Source organism: Malaclemys terrapin, chromosome 4 (assembly GCF_027887155.1).
Source record: "Malaclemys terrapin pileata isolate rMalTer1 chromosome 4, rMalTer1.hap1, whole genome shotgun sequence".
In the NCBI taxonomy this organism is placed as follows: Eukaryota; Metazoa; Chordata; order Testudines; family Emydidae; genus Malaclemys; species Malaclemys terrapin.
Window position 1 is genome coordinate 141,984,545 of NC_071508.1, and position 15,385 is coordinate 141,999,929.

Below are 15,385 nucleotides of genomic sequence, written 5' to 3' on the forward strand. Positions count from 1 at the left end.
TATCTGCAGTTGCACACAGATACCATGAAGCACAGTTGTGAAGGGAAGCTAAACAGGTCTGAAAACTCCAAAGTGAGTAAGCCAAGTTTGAGATCACAACTTTGGTAACTAAAGTGTCTTTGGACATTTAAATTCTGTATCTACCATTTCTAATCGCATAATTGTTTCCAATATAAAAATAGACTTACCACTACTTCTTCCTCCTTTTCTTCCACTTTGTCTTCCTCTTCATCACTTTCTGCAGCAGCGCCATCTTCCTCATCACTGCTGGAGGACTCCAGGATTTCACTCATGTCCATTTTCCAGTTATCAGGAACAGCTTTTGTGTTTAAGAAAGTGCTTGCTTCCTGTAACCCTATAGAGAAAAATGCCCAGTGTTCCAGGTACTAAGTTTAACTCAAAATTATGTAAATTACAAAATATTCCTAATTTTTTTTTTCAAATTATAATGGGGGGGGGGGAGAAAATTCAGAGCTGAATTGTCAATAGGTGGTGAAAAGTGAATTAAAAGTTTAAACACGATCATTTATCCCACACACAAAAATTTAGGATGAAGTTATGGTTGCAAGCACATCTTCATAGTATGAGCACATTTTAGCATTCAGGAATGTTAGATTAAAAACACAAATACTGGAAATCCATGGAATTCAGAGTCAATTTAGGTGCTATTTGACAAGTACAATGGGATCTTAGGCAGGCCCCTCTAGGGCAGAGTTATCATCTTCATCTTACATCCAACTTTATCAGAAACAAGCATCATAGAACATCGGTTGAAATATTTGCTTCATACATACATGTCTCTTATGCTAAGTGTGACGATTTCTCACCACATTATCATTTGCTCTTTTAATACAGTATTAGTGCTCCAATTTCATGATCAAAGCATACGCTTCTCATATGAGAGGCTTTGAGTGACCTCAGCACTTTGTAGGATAAGACATTTAATGGTTAGGAATGAATGACTGCCTTCAGTATGCCCATTTGCCTATAATTCTTCAGTATGGGTCATGTATGACTGTAGGGTTTTAAAATAAATTGTTATGGGTGATAATATAGTAGAAGTTTCTTTATTCCCTCAGAGCATCCCCAGGGGGTTGAGTTAATGCAATATGATTGTATCTCTCAATCATGGCAACCTTCCCTATGGACATATTTGGTTTCTAGTGTTAGAGGTTGAAACAAAAAATCCAAATATTAAGGCAATACACATCTAAACCCACTGATAGGTATTCACACTATAATGTTATATGCATCCGAAGAAGTGGGCTGTAGACCACGAAAGCTTATGCTCTAATAAATTGGTTAGTCTCTAAGGTGCCACAAGTACTCCTGTTCTTTTTACTATAATGTTAGTGCTTTTGTATGGATATTCCTTTTTTTTTTTTTTTTTTTTTTTTTAAATACTCCCAACATGGGGTTGGGGAGCAAAAGGAGACTTTGAGAAACTATAGGAGTGGAGATTCCCCATATCCTCCCAACTCCCTGATACTCACTAACGTATACCTTCCTCACAATCACTGACGCTCACTTAATACAGCCAGCCTCCCACAGATCTTTGGAATGGTGGAGTAGGGCTTCACCTGAGTACCTGCATCAGTGGCCCAGTAAGTCTTTTTGGACTCAAGCTTGTGAGCCCCTATGAGGCCTAGACATTTGGCAGGGAGGGGAGAGGATGATTTTTGGTTGGGGACTGTGGAAGAAGCAGAGGAAGGATGGTCCAATGGTTATCAGTGCTGGTCTGGGATTCTGGAGACTCAAGTTGTTTCCAGCTCCACCACAGACTTTCTGTGTAATCCTGGGCATGTCACTTAGTCTCTCTGTGCCTCAGTTCTCCGACTGTAAAATGGGGATAACAGTCCTTGCTCACACAGGTGTTTGCAAGGATAAATACATTAAAGACTGAGGCACTTGGATACTACAGTAATGGGGGCCATGCAGGTACTTAAAATAGATAGAGGCGGGAACACCAAGGACCTGCTCAGTGCTGCTGTAGAAGGTTTGGGGAGCACTAATACCCTCTGTGGTTTGCAAAAGACTCTTTGTGGACAAGCCCTTGCTTGGCAAGCCCTCCTGTGACATACAAGTCCTTCCCTACCCTTACCTAGGAGGTAAAATTCTCTTTTTTCCTTAAGAAGCCTCCATAAGGAAAAACAACAACAACAACAAAGGAGACTTTTTGAATTCTAGTGAACAGTTCTATTTTTAGAGTGCCATAATTCAGGAATCCCATGTATAAAGGAACTTCAAATTCGGTAGAATATTTCTACCTCAGGTCCAGGCATAAACTACCAGTTTGGAGGCCAATATAACTTGGGTGGATTTTGCAGAGGGAACTCCCCTCCCCAAACAAATCAGACTTATAATGGAAGCTTGGTTACCATCTTAAGTATGAAGCAATAGCTGCCAGTGCTTCTTAGCAAAGCACTGTTAAAATGCTAAATAGTAGCATTATAGTATATAGCAGTATTATTAGTGTTCACTGTAACCCTCCAATGGTAAACTGATAGCAATTAACTCTAGTCACATACCAGCAGAAGGTTCAATATTGCATTACACAACTGATTTGTTTTTTAAGCCAGAGAAGAATTATTCTAATATACCTTTTTTAGCAGACAGATCAGATTTTGATAGGTTTACATCTAGTTCTTTGATGTCCTTTCTTGCTATTGAATAACTGGAAGAGAGGAAAGTATTTAATAAAATAAAATAAAATAGGAATAAGTCAAGGAGTACTCCATTTATGAAAAAAGTGATTTCTCAAAATTCAAGACCCTTCATTCACTTTCAACTTTTAGAATTATACCTAAAGCATCGCCGGATATATGCACTAACACAATATACACTAGCAATAGCACAGAAACTCCCAATTCTCATTCCCAAAGTCATCAAAAGTGCCTTTTTAATTAAAAAATATAATTTAATCTGTTATAGTTACAGAGCTGTTATATTTTTAAAGATAAAAATATTGTAAATATTTTTAATTTTTCTTTTAAAACCCACACCATGCCATGGAGCAAATTAAAACTCCGTCCAAATATTTTGCCATCACTCTCAATCACGCACTGAGTTAATGTCTGTAGCACCAATATACAGTAGAAACAAAGTTTTATCTCTACATTTCCTTACTTTTGCCAATGTTAGTTAGAGGTCATGTTAAGAAGGGATGGGATGACAAAGGAAGACATGTTAGCATGTGGTGTAATAGAGGATATGGCACTGAACTGAGCACTTTGGAGGGAGAGGACTTGTAGAGCAGGCTTCATTTGAGGGAATTAATGCAAGGAAGAACAAGAATTGGATGTCAGCTTACAATATAACCTTTTATTATATTTCATAATATTTTAAAGAAATACTGCACATTTACTTTTTAAATACAAATTTTAGGGCATGCTACAGAGATCTGATCTCTCAAAGCAATTTCAAGACCAGTTTACAGAAAATCCAATATAAAAATAGTCCCTCCAGCTAGATCTATGGAAATGAATCCTTGATTTTATAATATGTAACCAGCAAAAAGAAATGGGGTGAGAAAAGCGGGAAGTCACTCTTTACAAAGTGGCTACTGCATGTATAAAGTAATATATCCCATATCAATATGACTGTTTACAAAAACAACTACTATCAAAGGGAAACAATCTATATATTGACAAGTAAATGTATGCCCTGGTTTTAAACTGTATTTTTGCTAGCACAAAACAAGATTTGTGAAGCAAATACCAATATTTGTGTTATTAGATCATCCAATTCTTTTAAGTTACAAAAGTGCTCTCATGCTAACACATATGGAATCTTTTAAGTTTGGAACAAGATGTATTCCAAATATTGAGTTAAATTTGGTTGCTATAATAGGAATGCAGGCCAATCTACAATTATAGCATTTCAAGTGAGTTATTATAATAAGATTTTTCTTCTTTCAGTTCATTCACAAGAACTGTAGCAAAACCCCAGTAGAGTGAAAGGAATTGGTGGCCACCTTTTTCTCAAGCTAAAGAAAATAAATAGAAAAATGGTCCAGTAGGCACTGGTAATAAGACATATTATGTTATTTATAGTGATAATTCACAACAGAATATACTTTAAGTAGGCTATTGATGCATGCCTTAGCCACATAATAAGGCCAAAAGAAACAGTGCATCAGTAGCCTACTAATTCACATTCTATTGAGAATTATTGCTGCTATAACTATAGCTCATTTATTTTTTTAAAAACAGGCATGTTTTGTACAAGCACAATGTTGAGGTTTGAGAAGCAGTCACTAAATGGTATACGAAAAAATAGTAGGAAATGGTTAAAATGTTATCATTGTTTTGAATATATTTGTTTAAGAAAGTTCTCCTCTTATTTTTAGGATTCCCTGGAATAACTGGACTCTCCTTCTCTCACTGGATATCCTAGACCCCAAGTGCCCCTTCAGTAGCAGTTTGTAACCCAATAGATACTTTCAATTCACCTTCTCTTATAAATACTGAGTTTGTTAGTTAAAGGGTACAAATTGCTACTGAAAGAGCAGCTTAAAAACATTGTTTCAATAAACATGCACAAAAATGTACCAGATTGGCAGACCTTAAGTGAGGAACATCAGGACCCAAGTTACATAAAAAGCTTTTACAAAAAAACTTTAGACCTCTAAAAATTTCTAATTTTTTATTTCAGTGGAAAGTTTAAAAAAGCCTACCGAAAACCCCCAAAACATTCCAACTCAATGTTGCAACCCAAAAAAAGGACTATGCTAATGTACGAAAAACCAAAAAGGAGAAATTAATTGGAAAGTGTCTATAAACTACAAAGTGAGAAAAACAGAAGTGAAATGCTTGACTAACGAAAGTAAATTTTGTTTAAAAAAATTATTTAACTTTAATCATCTAAGATGACTTAGTAACATTGGTAAGCCCCCCACTGTCCTCCATCAAATATGTTAGCTCAATTGTGCATCTTAAGCATGCAATAGGTAGAAAATTGTGTTGTAAGTCGCTTGCCTTTTTTCATTTTAAGTTGCAAGAAAATACTGAGTCATCGGTTATAAATTTTAACTAAGTAGAATCCTGTACTTAAGTTTTGTATAGAAAGATCTTAATGTACAATTGAATAATGTCCCCATAAAAATTTGTCACAAGTTCACACATTCTTCAATACAACACTATTATTAAGAGTACTGTATCCTATTACTCACAATTTGGAATCTGCAAAAGATCGAACTAAACACTGGTCCTTTTTCACTGTGATGTCATCGTTACAGCTGGGAGATATTACCTGAAGTTTCAAATAAAACACAATGCTCTCAAGAGTTGCTATTCTTCTTGCTAAAAAAAGTAAGACTGTATAAATCCTTTCCACTTTCTTGTATTGTTATTTCCAATTTCAGAAAAGGCAACAGCAATTAGGTTTCTGTATACTCCTATTTATGTTGTAAAGTCTAGCAATGAACTTCTTCATAAATACTTGACCAAGATGAAGAAGCTGCCAAACAAGCACCATATCCACCATCATAAACATTCATGTGACAACCCAGGAATTTTGATCATTTACCCCCTAGATGTCAATAATAAAAGTGCAGTTATACTCTGACAAGCTATTCTATAAAGAGGGCATTGTGGAATTCCATGTTTACTCCACAATAGTTTTTCAGATTAAAACTTGCTCAGATTTAAAAAAAAATATATATCCCCCTCCCCACTTCTATTCTTTCATATTAAGGCTGAGATTAGGGTGACCAGATGTCCCGATTTTATAGGGACAATCCTGATTTTGGGGGCTTTTTCTTATATAGTTACCTATTACCCTCCACCCCGTCCCGATTTTTCACACTAGCTATCTGGTCATCCTAGCTGGGATCCAAAAGGCAAGCTTCCTTTTTTTCTGGGTGATGTATGATCCCCAATATTAAAGTTTCTACATCTGGAACTTAAGTAAATAATACTGTTGATAATGTCAACCCAAGCTCCTCCACAGTGGTATTAATGCTGTAGGATTACATGGTAGTTTGGAAAAAATTAACCTTATTTGTGTCACTAAAGTAAACGACTCTGAATGCACAAAGAACATGATGGTAATGATTTTACAGTCTGTTTTTCAGCTATAACTGCTTCTTAAGGTCTGGAGCAATGTTAACACTCTCAGGCAAAATCCTGGCTCCACTGAAGTCAATAAGAGTTTTGTCATTCACTTCAATGGGGCCAGGATTTCACATCAGACTGAATTCACAGATTCCTATTTCTTGGTTCGCTAAGAGGATAACAACAGTTTCTGGACTTCTAGCAATTTCACCTCCCAGTTAGAATATTAGAACAATTTTTGCTTAATGAATGACCAAAATGGAGTGCTGACCAACAGTCAGAAGATATGAACAATACTATATTTCATATTTCGATGAACAGAGATCTACTGTCCTGAAAGAGATACACACTGACAGGCTTTTAATAAATCTTAACATACACCTCAGATATCATCAATATCTACTTATTAGGGTACAATATACTGATACATACTTGCAGCAGAAAAACACAATTTGTTTATATAATTAATCTTTCTTCATACTTGCATCCAAAAAAAAATCAGTGTTAAAATTCAGTTAACCCAATGTGACAGGTGGTCTCTTTCCAGTTAGTTCCTGAAAAGCAGCACCAAGTAGCCAGATACAATGCAGATTCATTTGCTTACAGTAAATCTAACAAGGTAACATTTGAGTCAGTGGGTAAAATGTCCCAATTCAACACTCTAATGAAAGTGTTTATAATAATGGGTGTTGTCCTTGATGTAAGGAGACAATATGCATACACTTAACTGGTCAGTCAGGAATTACAAAAATGTATTGCTAAAGCTTCCTTTGATGCACATCAGCAATTTTTTTTTTAAGTTCTGTGAAACATCTCCCTACTTACATTAAAGGTACAAGAGCAATAGAACACCAGGATTATTTTAGATTTCTCTTGTGTATGTTATTTGTAACCAGAACTATTCCAAGTCAATTTACAAATGAAAACACTCTAGTACCCAATCCCTACTGTTCAATTCACTGAACAAAGTTTAATTTGTCAACTTTTTTTTTTAAATATACTAGAATATGCAGAGCACACACGTGCATTTATAAATTTTAAACAAAGAAAAAGGATTAGAAATGTAGTTTTACATTACCAACAGGTAGTAGTTTTAATAGATCTGATTTTGTTGAAAGATCAATGTTACAAAAAATATATAGATTTTTTTAAGTATCGCTTTTTACTGAAGTCAGAGCCATAAACCTGATACAAGTTTCAATACTTGTCAGAATATTTATTTTTCTATTGCTCACCTAAATTGTAAACACAAAAAATGACAACCCCAAAACATGTATTTAGCATTAGTCTGCTGCCTAGGGAGTCCTGAGTTTGATGGCTATCCCCAAGTCTTGCTCCAGGAGCTGCAATGTCTGCAAGTAGTGCGGTTCAAGTATAGAGGAAGGAAGGAGCTGTAGTGTGAAGTGACAAGAGTGGGGCTTTGACGCAGATTCAGAACACCCTTTCACCCCCCCCCCCCCCCAAATAAGCAAAACATAGTATTCTGAAGGCATTATACTGTGGATATCCCAATCATTTGTTACTTACCAAAGCCGGATACCAGTCAGTCTTCTCCGAACAAAAAATTACACTGACAACTTTGCCAAGCAATTCATCATTAAGACGTCTCTTATCTTCCTCTTCCTCTTCACTACTTTCTTCCTCTTTTTCATCTTCAGTGCTAGAGGATTAAGCATACAATATTTTAAAACAGCCTTAATTTGAAGATCAGAATTGTGAGGAAATATAACTCATAAGAGCAGCAGTAAAAAGCTGGTTTAGGGCCACTAAAACTAATTTTTAAAAGCAAAAGGTTGAACTTGAAAAAACTGAAATAGTAAAAGAGCATAAATTAAGTAGAAGGAGTTTGATTTGCTGAAGTCCCTCTGTGCTCACAATTATAATCACTATATTTGTATTGCAGTACTACCTGGGAGCCCCAATCATGGAACAGGCCTCCACTGTGCTAGGTCATGTGCACACACAGAACAAAGAGCGTTCCTGCCCCAAAGAGCTTACAAACCTGAAGCTTCCATACATACAGTTTTACCAGTTTAAATGCCAAAGCATGTTGAAAATCCTAGATTTACTCATATACCAGATAAACTTTTTTCATAAATTTGGCAGTGATTACATTTTAAAGCTAGTGCCCGACAAGATGAGCTGTTTTCAAATACATGCTGTGAATATAATACATGACAAAATAATGACTGTTTCATCCCTCCTACATCACTCTTTTTAGTCGTTTAAGACCAAATTCTGTCTGCTAGGCACACATGAATAGTCCCATTGAAATTCTAGGGTCATCAGACTTTAGCAAAGGACAATAAGGTAACAAAGTAGCATATATAGAATTATAAAAAACTCACACAGGAAGAGAAGATCTTCTTCCTCTGTTGGATTTCTTCCCAATTACTGGAGTTCCAAAGTGCTCTGGATTTGTTAGTGGCAGTTGGTCAAGTGTCTAGGAGAAGATGAGAATATAAATCAGCTTGCAATTCTTCCACAATGTAAAGACTTTTACTTTCCAGCTTGAAGAAAAGTTAACATCTCCTTACCTCACTTTCTGCAAAGTGTCTCTCCCCCTTCAAGCACAATGAAGTTCGTCTCAACGTCCTCTCATCTCCATCATCAAAAACTAGAATGAAGTCAGAGACAAAGATAGTGGCACAAGATTTGCAAATGTAACTAAATGGCCACTTTGCGATTCAAAATCATAAATTAAATAATCCTGTAGAATATGCCTCTGAGGACTTAATTTAAGTTCTTTGGTTCAGAAGTGGAAAGAAGTCTGATAGTCAAGATCTGGCCCAAGAGCAGGCAAACATTCCAGCACATGGATTCAAAGTCACTGCAAAAATCAGGCTGCCAGCTGCACCAGTCTCAGGGTTTGTCATCTCTCTTATCGATACACTGTACTACTAAAGACCACAGATACTGGCTGCCTGCCAGTTATCATTCCCAACCAACATCCTCAGCAGGGTTGAAACACCCAATTATTTCTGATTTAAGCTGGGCCAGTCTCCCAACTCTGTTTCTGTTGCCATGGGAAATAGGAAGCAGGCAACTGTCCACTTGTATACTCTCTGGGGAAACGTTGCTAGTGGGCAGACAAATACACATGGAAGTTTCTGCTACAACATAAAATATTATGCTACAGATAAGCGGAGAACTGGAAGCCCAAACGTGGTAGTCTGGCCATCTCTGTTCTAGTCCCTACTGGACATTTTGTTCACCTCACAAAATCACACATAATCAGAAGCAAGTCATCTAAATTTTTAATGCATGGCCAGGAGAGACCTAGAAAATAATAGTGAGGCTGTTACATACATGGACTCAGGTATGCTAGCAGATATATAAAGAATAGCTTGTGCTACTCCTGGTTACCGGGATGGGCTAACAGGACTGTCTATTTCTATAAAATTCACAACTTCTTCCAAAAGAGGGAATTTTACCTCTAAATTAGTTTTTAAGATTGTTAACAGCTTAATATCTATGAGAGTCACTGTATACTTTAATTAAAATGCATAAACCCTGACTAAATTTGAAGTAGAATGTATACATTTTGGCAATTTTGCATTTTACATCAGAAATCCCGATCCTAAAATCAGAACATCTGAGCAAACCCTTATGCATGTGCAGAGACCCAGTGACTTCCAAGGGATGCTGACCTGATCGAAGGGGTCCATGGCCTCCATTCAGTTGCAGGATATATATTCTGTATTTACACTATTAGGAAGAGGTTGTCTATCCCATAGCCAGTATATACCATACAGTCTGGACATGTTTGTTTTATTAGTGTGATAACTGTGGCATCCTTTTTACAAGAAAAATCTCTCAAGACTAACGTGAATACAATATATTTGTGTTGCTAAAAATTCAATACATTTACATCAAGATATAAAGCAAAATTTAAATTATTCCTCTGTAATTCCTCTGTAATTCTAGTCTGCCAACCAAAAAGAAAAGAAACCACCATGTTCTAACAGCCTAATTTAAGACTAGAAACTGTAAGAGTAATTAGAAATAAAGAGCAGAGTACGCAAGCAATCTCTTAGCAGGCCTACTAAGCTTTATAATTTGCATGTCTGTAGTCTCCCAACTGAGCTACTTTGATAGAGGTAAGCCAATTGATTCAGCTTGTTATACTTGTTCACATAAACTACTATTAGTTTTAAAACAGCAAGCAATCCTGCTCCCTAAATGCCTTCCAATAATCCTTCTCAAAACTATTAAAACATAAAATTGCTAGATAGTAACTACAAAATAGTCATACGATATAGGTTTGCACACATTTTTATTAATGTAATCTATTTTAAAAGTTTAAACTCTATTACTTAGTTTCCCAAAAAAGCCACTGTGCACATTTTGCTCTTTGACTTTCAAATTATATCTTATCCATTTTTTTTCATTATTTCTTACTTTTCTTTCTTTTTTTCCCCCGCCCCCAGTAATCAATGTTACTTTCTTTGTGTAAACAAGGCCTTGGCCCCTCACCACCTCTTCTCCTCCCACCAGATTCTACACGGAAGTCAAAATGCTGAATTTGTAGAAGTAATAATTTCTGGGGCAATACACTGATGTTCAGCAGAAGATAACTTCACCACAGCATCAAGCAAGACATGATAGTGGACTGCAAGGGAGAAATCACGCCTAATTTATCTGATATTTTGGAAGCTAGATTTTTACAAAGAAAATCTCTCTCAAACAAGTTTGATGTAGAAAAAAAAAAGGAAACTCCAGGCTAAAGCCAGATGACAGAGAGCTTCCATGTTATATTTTTAGGGGATAGTACAGGATGCTCAATTGTTTAAGGTTTTGCAGCCGTACAAAAGAAATGCTATTTCCTTCCCAAACATGTCACACTAATCCTCCAACTAACTACTCAGCTTTCATTTTACTGTGAAGACCAACATCTTAACATCCATCACGAACAAAAAATCCCAAAAGTTAAATACTGAGCAAAATATAAGTACATAATACAATATAGTATATTTCATTAAAAAATTAAAAATAAGACCTCTTAGGCTGCTTGTGAAACAAATAGGAAATAATGTGCTAAAAAGGTCTTTCCTCAGCTAGGATCAAACATCTCATTTAACACGTGGCTCAGGAATCAAATAATCCATCCCTATTCCCTGCTAATAGGACAGTGAAGTGTTATCAGAACTAATTTATCTTTATCTCAGAACTTCAAATTTCTCTCTCATGGGCAGAGAGGCAAATCTCCTCCCATACTCTTACAGGTGGAAGAAATGAGGATAATTAACATGTTGAGGGAGATCTGAATGCCCCCCTGCACCTCTTACAGACCTTTTCTACAGCCCCTATAGCCCTCCCAGCCATACATCCTCTTTCACCACACCTGAACAAAGGGAAGACTCTCCTATCTAATGCCTTGCTGCAGGCAGTCCTCTCCCTGCAAGACCTGGTATTTGTCACCTCTGCAATCCCTGGTGCCAGCTACAAAAGTGGCTTCTTCTAGCACAACTGTTTGTTTCTTATATCAGAAAGGGAATCTCACTGTACAAGCTGCCAAGGGAGACAGACTGAGCAAGCACTAGGACATTCAGTAACAACTGCAGCTGAAACAGAGTGCGGCTAAGAGAGTCAAGACACGCCCCCACCCCCATCATGAAGAAAAGGGTAGGAAGGAAAGCCAGGATCTCTGAAGGGATACAATTATTTGTACAGCACTCCTTCCTTGTCTCCTTTCCATACACGGGCCAACTGGAGCAGCTAGCTCTGCACTTCAGGAAGGAAAGGTGGAAAAATATGAATTTCACACCCTCCCTCCTGAACTCTACCACACCAAGCAATTGGTTTAAGAGTTAAGGAAGGGGGGGGGGAGAGGGGGGATGTGTCTATTCAACAGCCACGTGGGAGTCCCCTGACTGGGAGCATAGGAAATACATGGCAGGCTTAAGAGTGCATGATCCCTTCAATTAAATTAAAGCCCCAAGTTACAAGCTCCATTTTTATTTTGTTGCTGCATACCTAGGACTGAAGGTTTTTCAAACTGAAAGAATGGTTAATGTTCAAGTAATCTGACTACAGACATATATAAACAAACTACGCAAAGATTTAGGAGGTCTGTCTCTATTCCAACCTGTGGCTATCCCCTACACACATCTGATGCACAATACAAAGGATGTTTTTAGACAGTTATTACAAGCCTAAATTAATAGTTGTAAATAAATTATAGCAGGTAAATTATAGCAGGTAAATAAACTGGAGGGAAATAGTGTCCCACAGCATTATTGTTACTTACAAACCCCAAAGCAAAATCCTTTCAAATACTACTGTAGAGATGACTGTTTGATCTTTGGGGGGAAAAAAAGGAGGAAGGGAGCGCAAAAAAAGGGGCAATGTTTTTTTTAAAGGGTCACACTTATTAAATTACTTTGAGGGCAAAATGAGGGATTCCCTTTGCTCACATAGGAGTTTCTGTAAATATAAAAATTTACAGATCATTCCACAAACATAAGAATAAACAAAGGATGCTAGCCCACAAGGACAGGACCGCCACAGAAGGATTTTTTTGTGGATCAGACCAATGGCCCATATAATTGAGACCATAGATCAGGGGTCGGCAACGTTTGGCACGCGGCTCGCCAGGGTAAGCACCCTGGCGGGCCAGGCCAGTTAATTTACCTGCTGACGCGGCAGGTTCGGCCGATCGCGGCCCCCGGTTCGCCGTCCTGGGCCAATGGGGGCGGCGGGAAGCCACGGCCAGCACATCACTCGCCCGCGCCGCTTCCAGCCGCCCCCATTGGCCCAGGACGGTGAACCGCGGCCAGCGGGGGCCGCGATCGGCCGAACCTGCCGCGTCAGCAGGTAAATAAACTGGCCCAGCCCGCCAGGGTAAGCCGCGTGCCAAACGTTGCCGACCCCTGCCATAGATGAATAATTCAGAGGAAAGCACAAAGTTTCCATTAATGCACCAAAGTGTGCAATACTAAACAATAAGGATACATTTTTCCCTACTCTGGCTGGAGATCAGGTCACACAATGAAGTAGGAGAAAGAATAGCCCCTCCATTGCAGAAGTTATTCTTACTTATATACATTAGCCAATCCTCCACTGAGTTTTACTAAATTATGGGCCAGAATAATATCCTACAGTAACAAGTTCCATGGGTTCATTATATTACATAAGAATCTTTAAGGTTATCAATTCTAAATTCACTGCCTTTTGATTGCAAGTGCCTTCTCAATTATGTATTATAGTAAAGAGTAAACAGAAGCACACATCTGACCTTCTGAATACCTTAAAAACAAACCAAAAAACACTCACTTCTACCATCTTTCTCGCTCACTGGTTTTTCTAAACTAAACAGTCCTTGTGATTTTAATCTCTCCTCTTTTTAATCTACTTCATGTGCAGCATTCTTCAAATTAAAGTCTCCCTAAACATGAACTTTTAATACAGAACTTAAAGGTTTAAAAATAGCCTTTTCAGAGTACAGCATCGAGGATCCACAAATTAAGGACTCCCTGAATATCAAGTGTTGGCTCGGTGGCATTTTGACACCATGGTAATGGGCATGGCAAAAGAACTTAAAAAGACACAGCAAAAATAGGTACTGCTATTAATAGGGAAATAACAGGGTACCTTTTTGTTTTCCCAACATGCAATATGCATTTGTTTTCAGTAACTAATTGACAATGTCACACTTTGTGACCTTACTAAATGCTATAGTACCTAACCGTGTCATTTTAAGATTTCAAATCAATTTTTTATTACCAAAAAAAAAAAAAAAGCGTATTCTTATTTCTTCACCTGTAGAGGCAATATTGATTGTTCAAGAGCTATCCAATCCAAAAGTATACCTGTTGAATGCAAAACTGGGCTTCATTCAGTATCAAGCCAACTCTACAAGTGAGTTCTTATCAATAGCAAGAGGAAGGTCTGCACTGCACTAGTCTACAGACAGTACCATACAAAGAAAGGGGGAACAGATTATTCTAGAGATCAGAGGAACTGTAAAAGTGAAAAAACTGAACTTCTTTGAGATTGTTTGTAAGGACACTGTCAACTTAAACAAAACAATAACTTCAATCTGAAATTGCTTTTACTTGGATGATACTCATAACAATAGTAAAAAAAAGTAACTTAAATATTAGTGGGAAAAAAATCTATTCCCCCCCACTTTGTTTACTTTGCATATTCAAAAGCACTTTGCATAACCATTTCCCCTTTATACTCAGTCACAATACCCAAACAAAAACACACCAAAAACCATTAGTTTATAACCAGTTAGAGGCACTATCAACTTAACCAGTTACAAGTAACTGTTCACTTTGTGTCTATAAAGAAGCCTTCCTGACATCACATCTATGTTTGTCCAGCTACATGCTGCCTAACCATCTGTATCAGTGCAAGCTGGGCAAATCTGGGCAGTTTTCCCATGGTACCTTAGTAAGGCTTACAATTCCTGGGTGACATACACACATAGCAGCACATGGCATAATGCATCTGGGATGTCTCACTATACATGATGCTGTGAGGAAGGAGGACTGGTCAAACCAGGTTAGAAGACAGCCAGCCATGTCATTTGGCATGGAAACACTTAGCTGACCATGGCTATAACATTTTACAAACTTGGTTCAAAATAGTAGTGGGGGACAAGACCTAAGTCAGCCTTCCCTGTTAGTATGGGTCTTTCACATAGCATTAAAAGAAAAAAAATGTTTTAAAGATAGGTAAATGTGAATGTAAATCAAAGAGTTAGCAGGGGGACTCAGGGCATGTTCAGTACCTGAGACTATTTGAAACTCTTTTTGAGAATGACCAGCTTTCAAGTTGACTGTGTCCCTGTAATACGGAGAAGATGTGAACTAGATAATTACTATCATGTTTTCGGTAATGTACCCTAAGTGGGATTTAATTTTTTTTATTAAAGCTACTGTTAAAATTATATAATACACAGGTTAAGGAAAGAGTGTCTGTACATCTATACTACACGCTATCACAGCCAAGATAGTCTGCATGTGCTTGATTTGGATGTGTTATGCACAGTTGGAAAGAAGAGAGAAGAATATAATCATTTTTAATAAATGGTTTTCTAACAGATTAAGACAAACTATAGAAAGTAGAAAGACATGACTGCCCTTAGGTGAAGGGCTTCAGATAAACCCTGAAGCCCACAGCTGCCACAATCCAACTACTGTTTCCTTCTACTCTGGACTGCATAAAAGGGCTTAACTGTGAAGGGCAAATCCTGCTGAAAGTTGCTATAAATGCAAATCTTTCTCACTGAAGATGGGAGGCAGAAAAATAAAGTTAGAATTAGCAGTAATGTGTGAGATTATTGAAAAATAATAAACCAACATCCTGCCTTCCTCTCCACT

At 37.4% G+C, this 15,385-nt stretch overlaps 1 protein-coding gene across 9 annotated transcripts in view; it reads right to left on the reverse strand.

Annotated features, from left to right (window-relative positions):
- The window catches only part of ARID4A (AT-rich interaction domain 4A), a 71,316-nt gene that overhangs the window by 42,054 nt on the left and 13,877 nt on the right, over positions 1-15,385 (reverse strand). For all 9 annotated transcript variants that reach the window (XM_054026625.1, XM_054026628.1, XM_054026629.1 and 6 more), the window contains exons 6-11: positions 8,591-8,670; positions 8,402-8,496; positions 7,581-7,713; positions 5,171-5,250; positions 2,601-2,674; positions 189-355 (exon numbers count right to left, since the gene is read on the reverse strand). In XM_054026625.1, the coding sequence (XP_053882600.1) occupies positions 189-355; positions 2,601-2,674; positions 5,171-5,250; positions 7,581-7,713; positions 8,402-8,496; positions 8,591-8,670 (629 nt within the window). The remainder of the gene's footprint in view (positions 1-188; positions 356-2,600; positions 2,675-5,170; positions 5,251-7,580; positions 7,714-8,401; positions 8,497-8,590; positions 8,671-15,385) is intronic.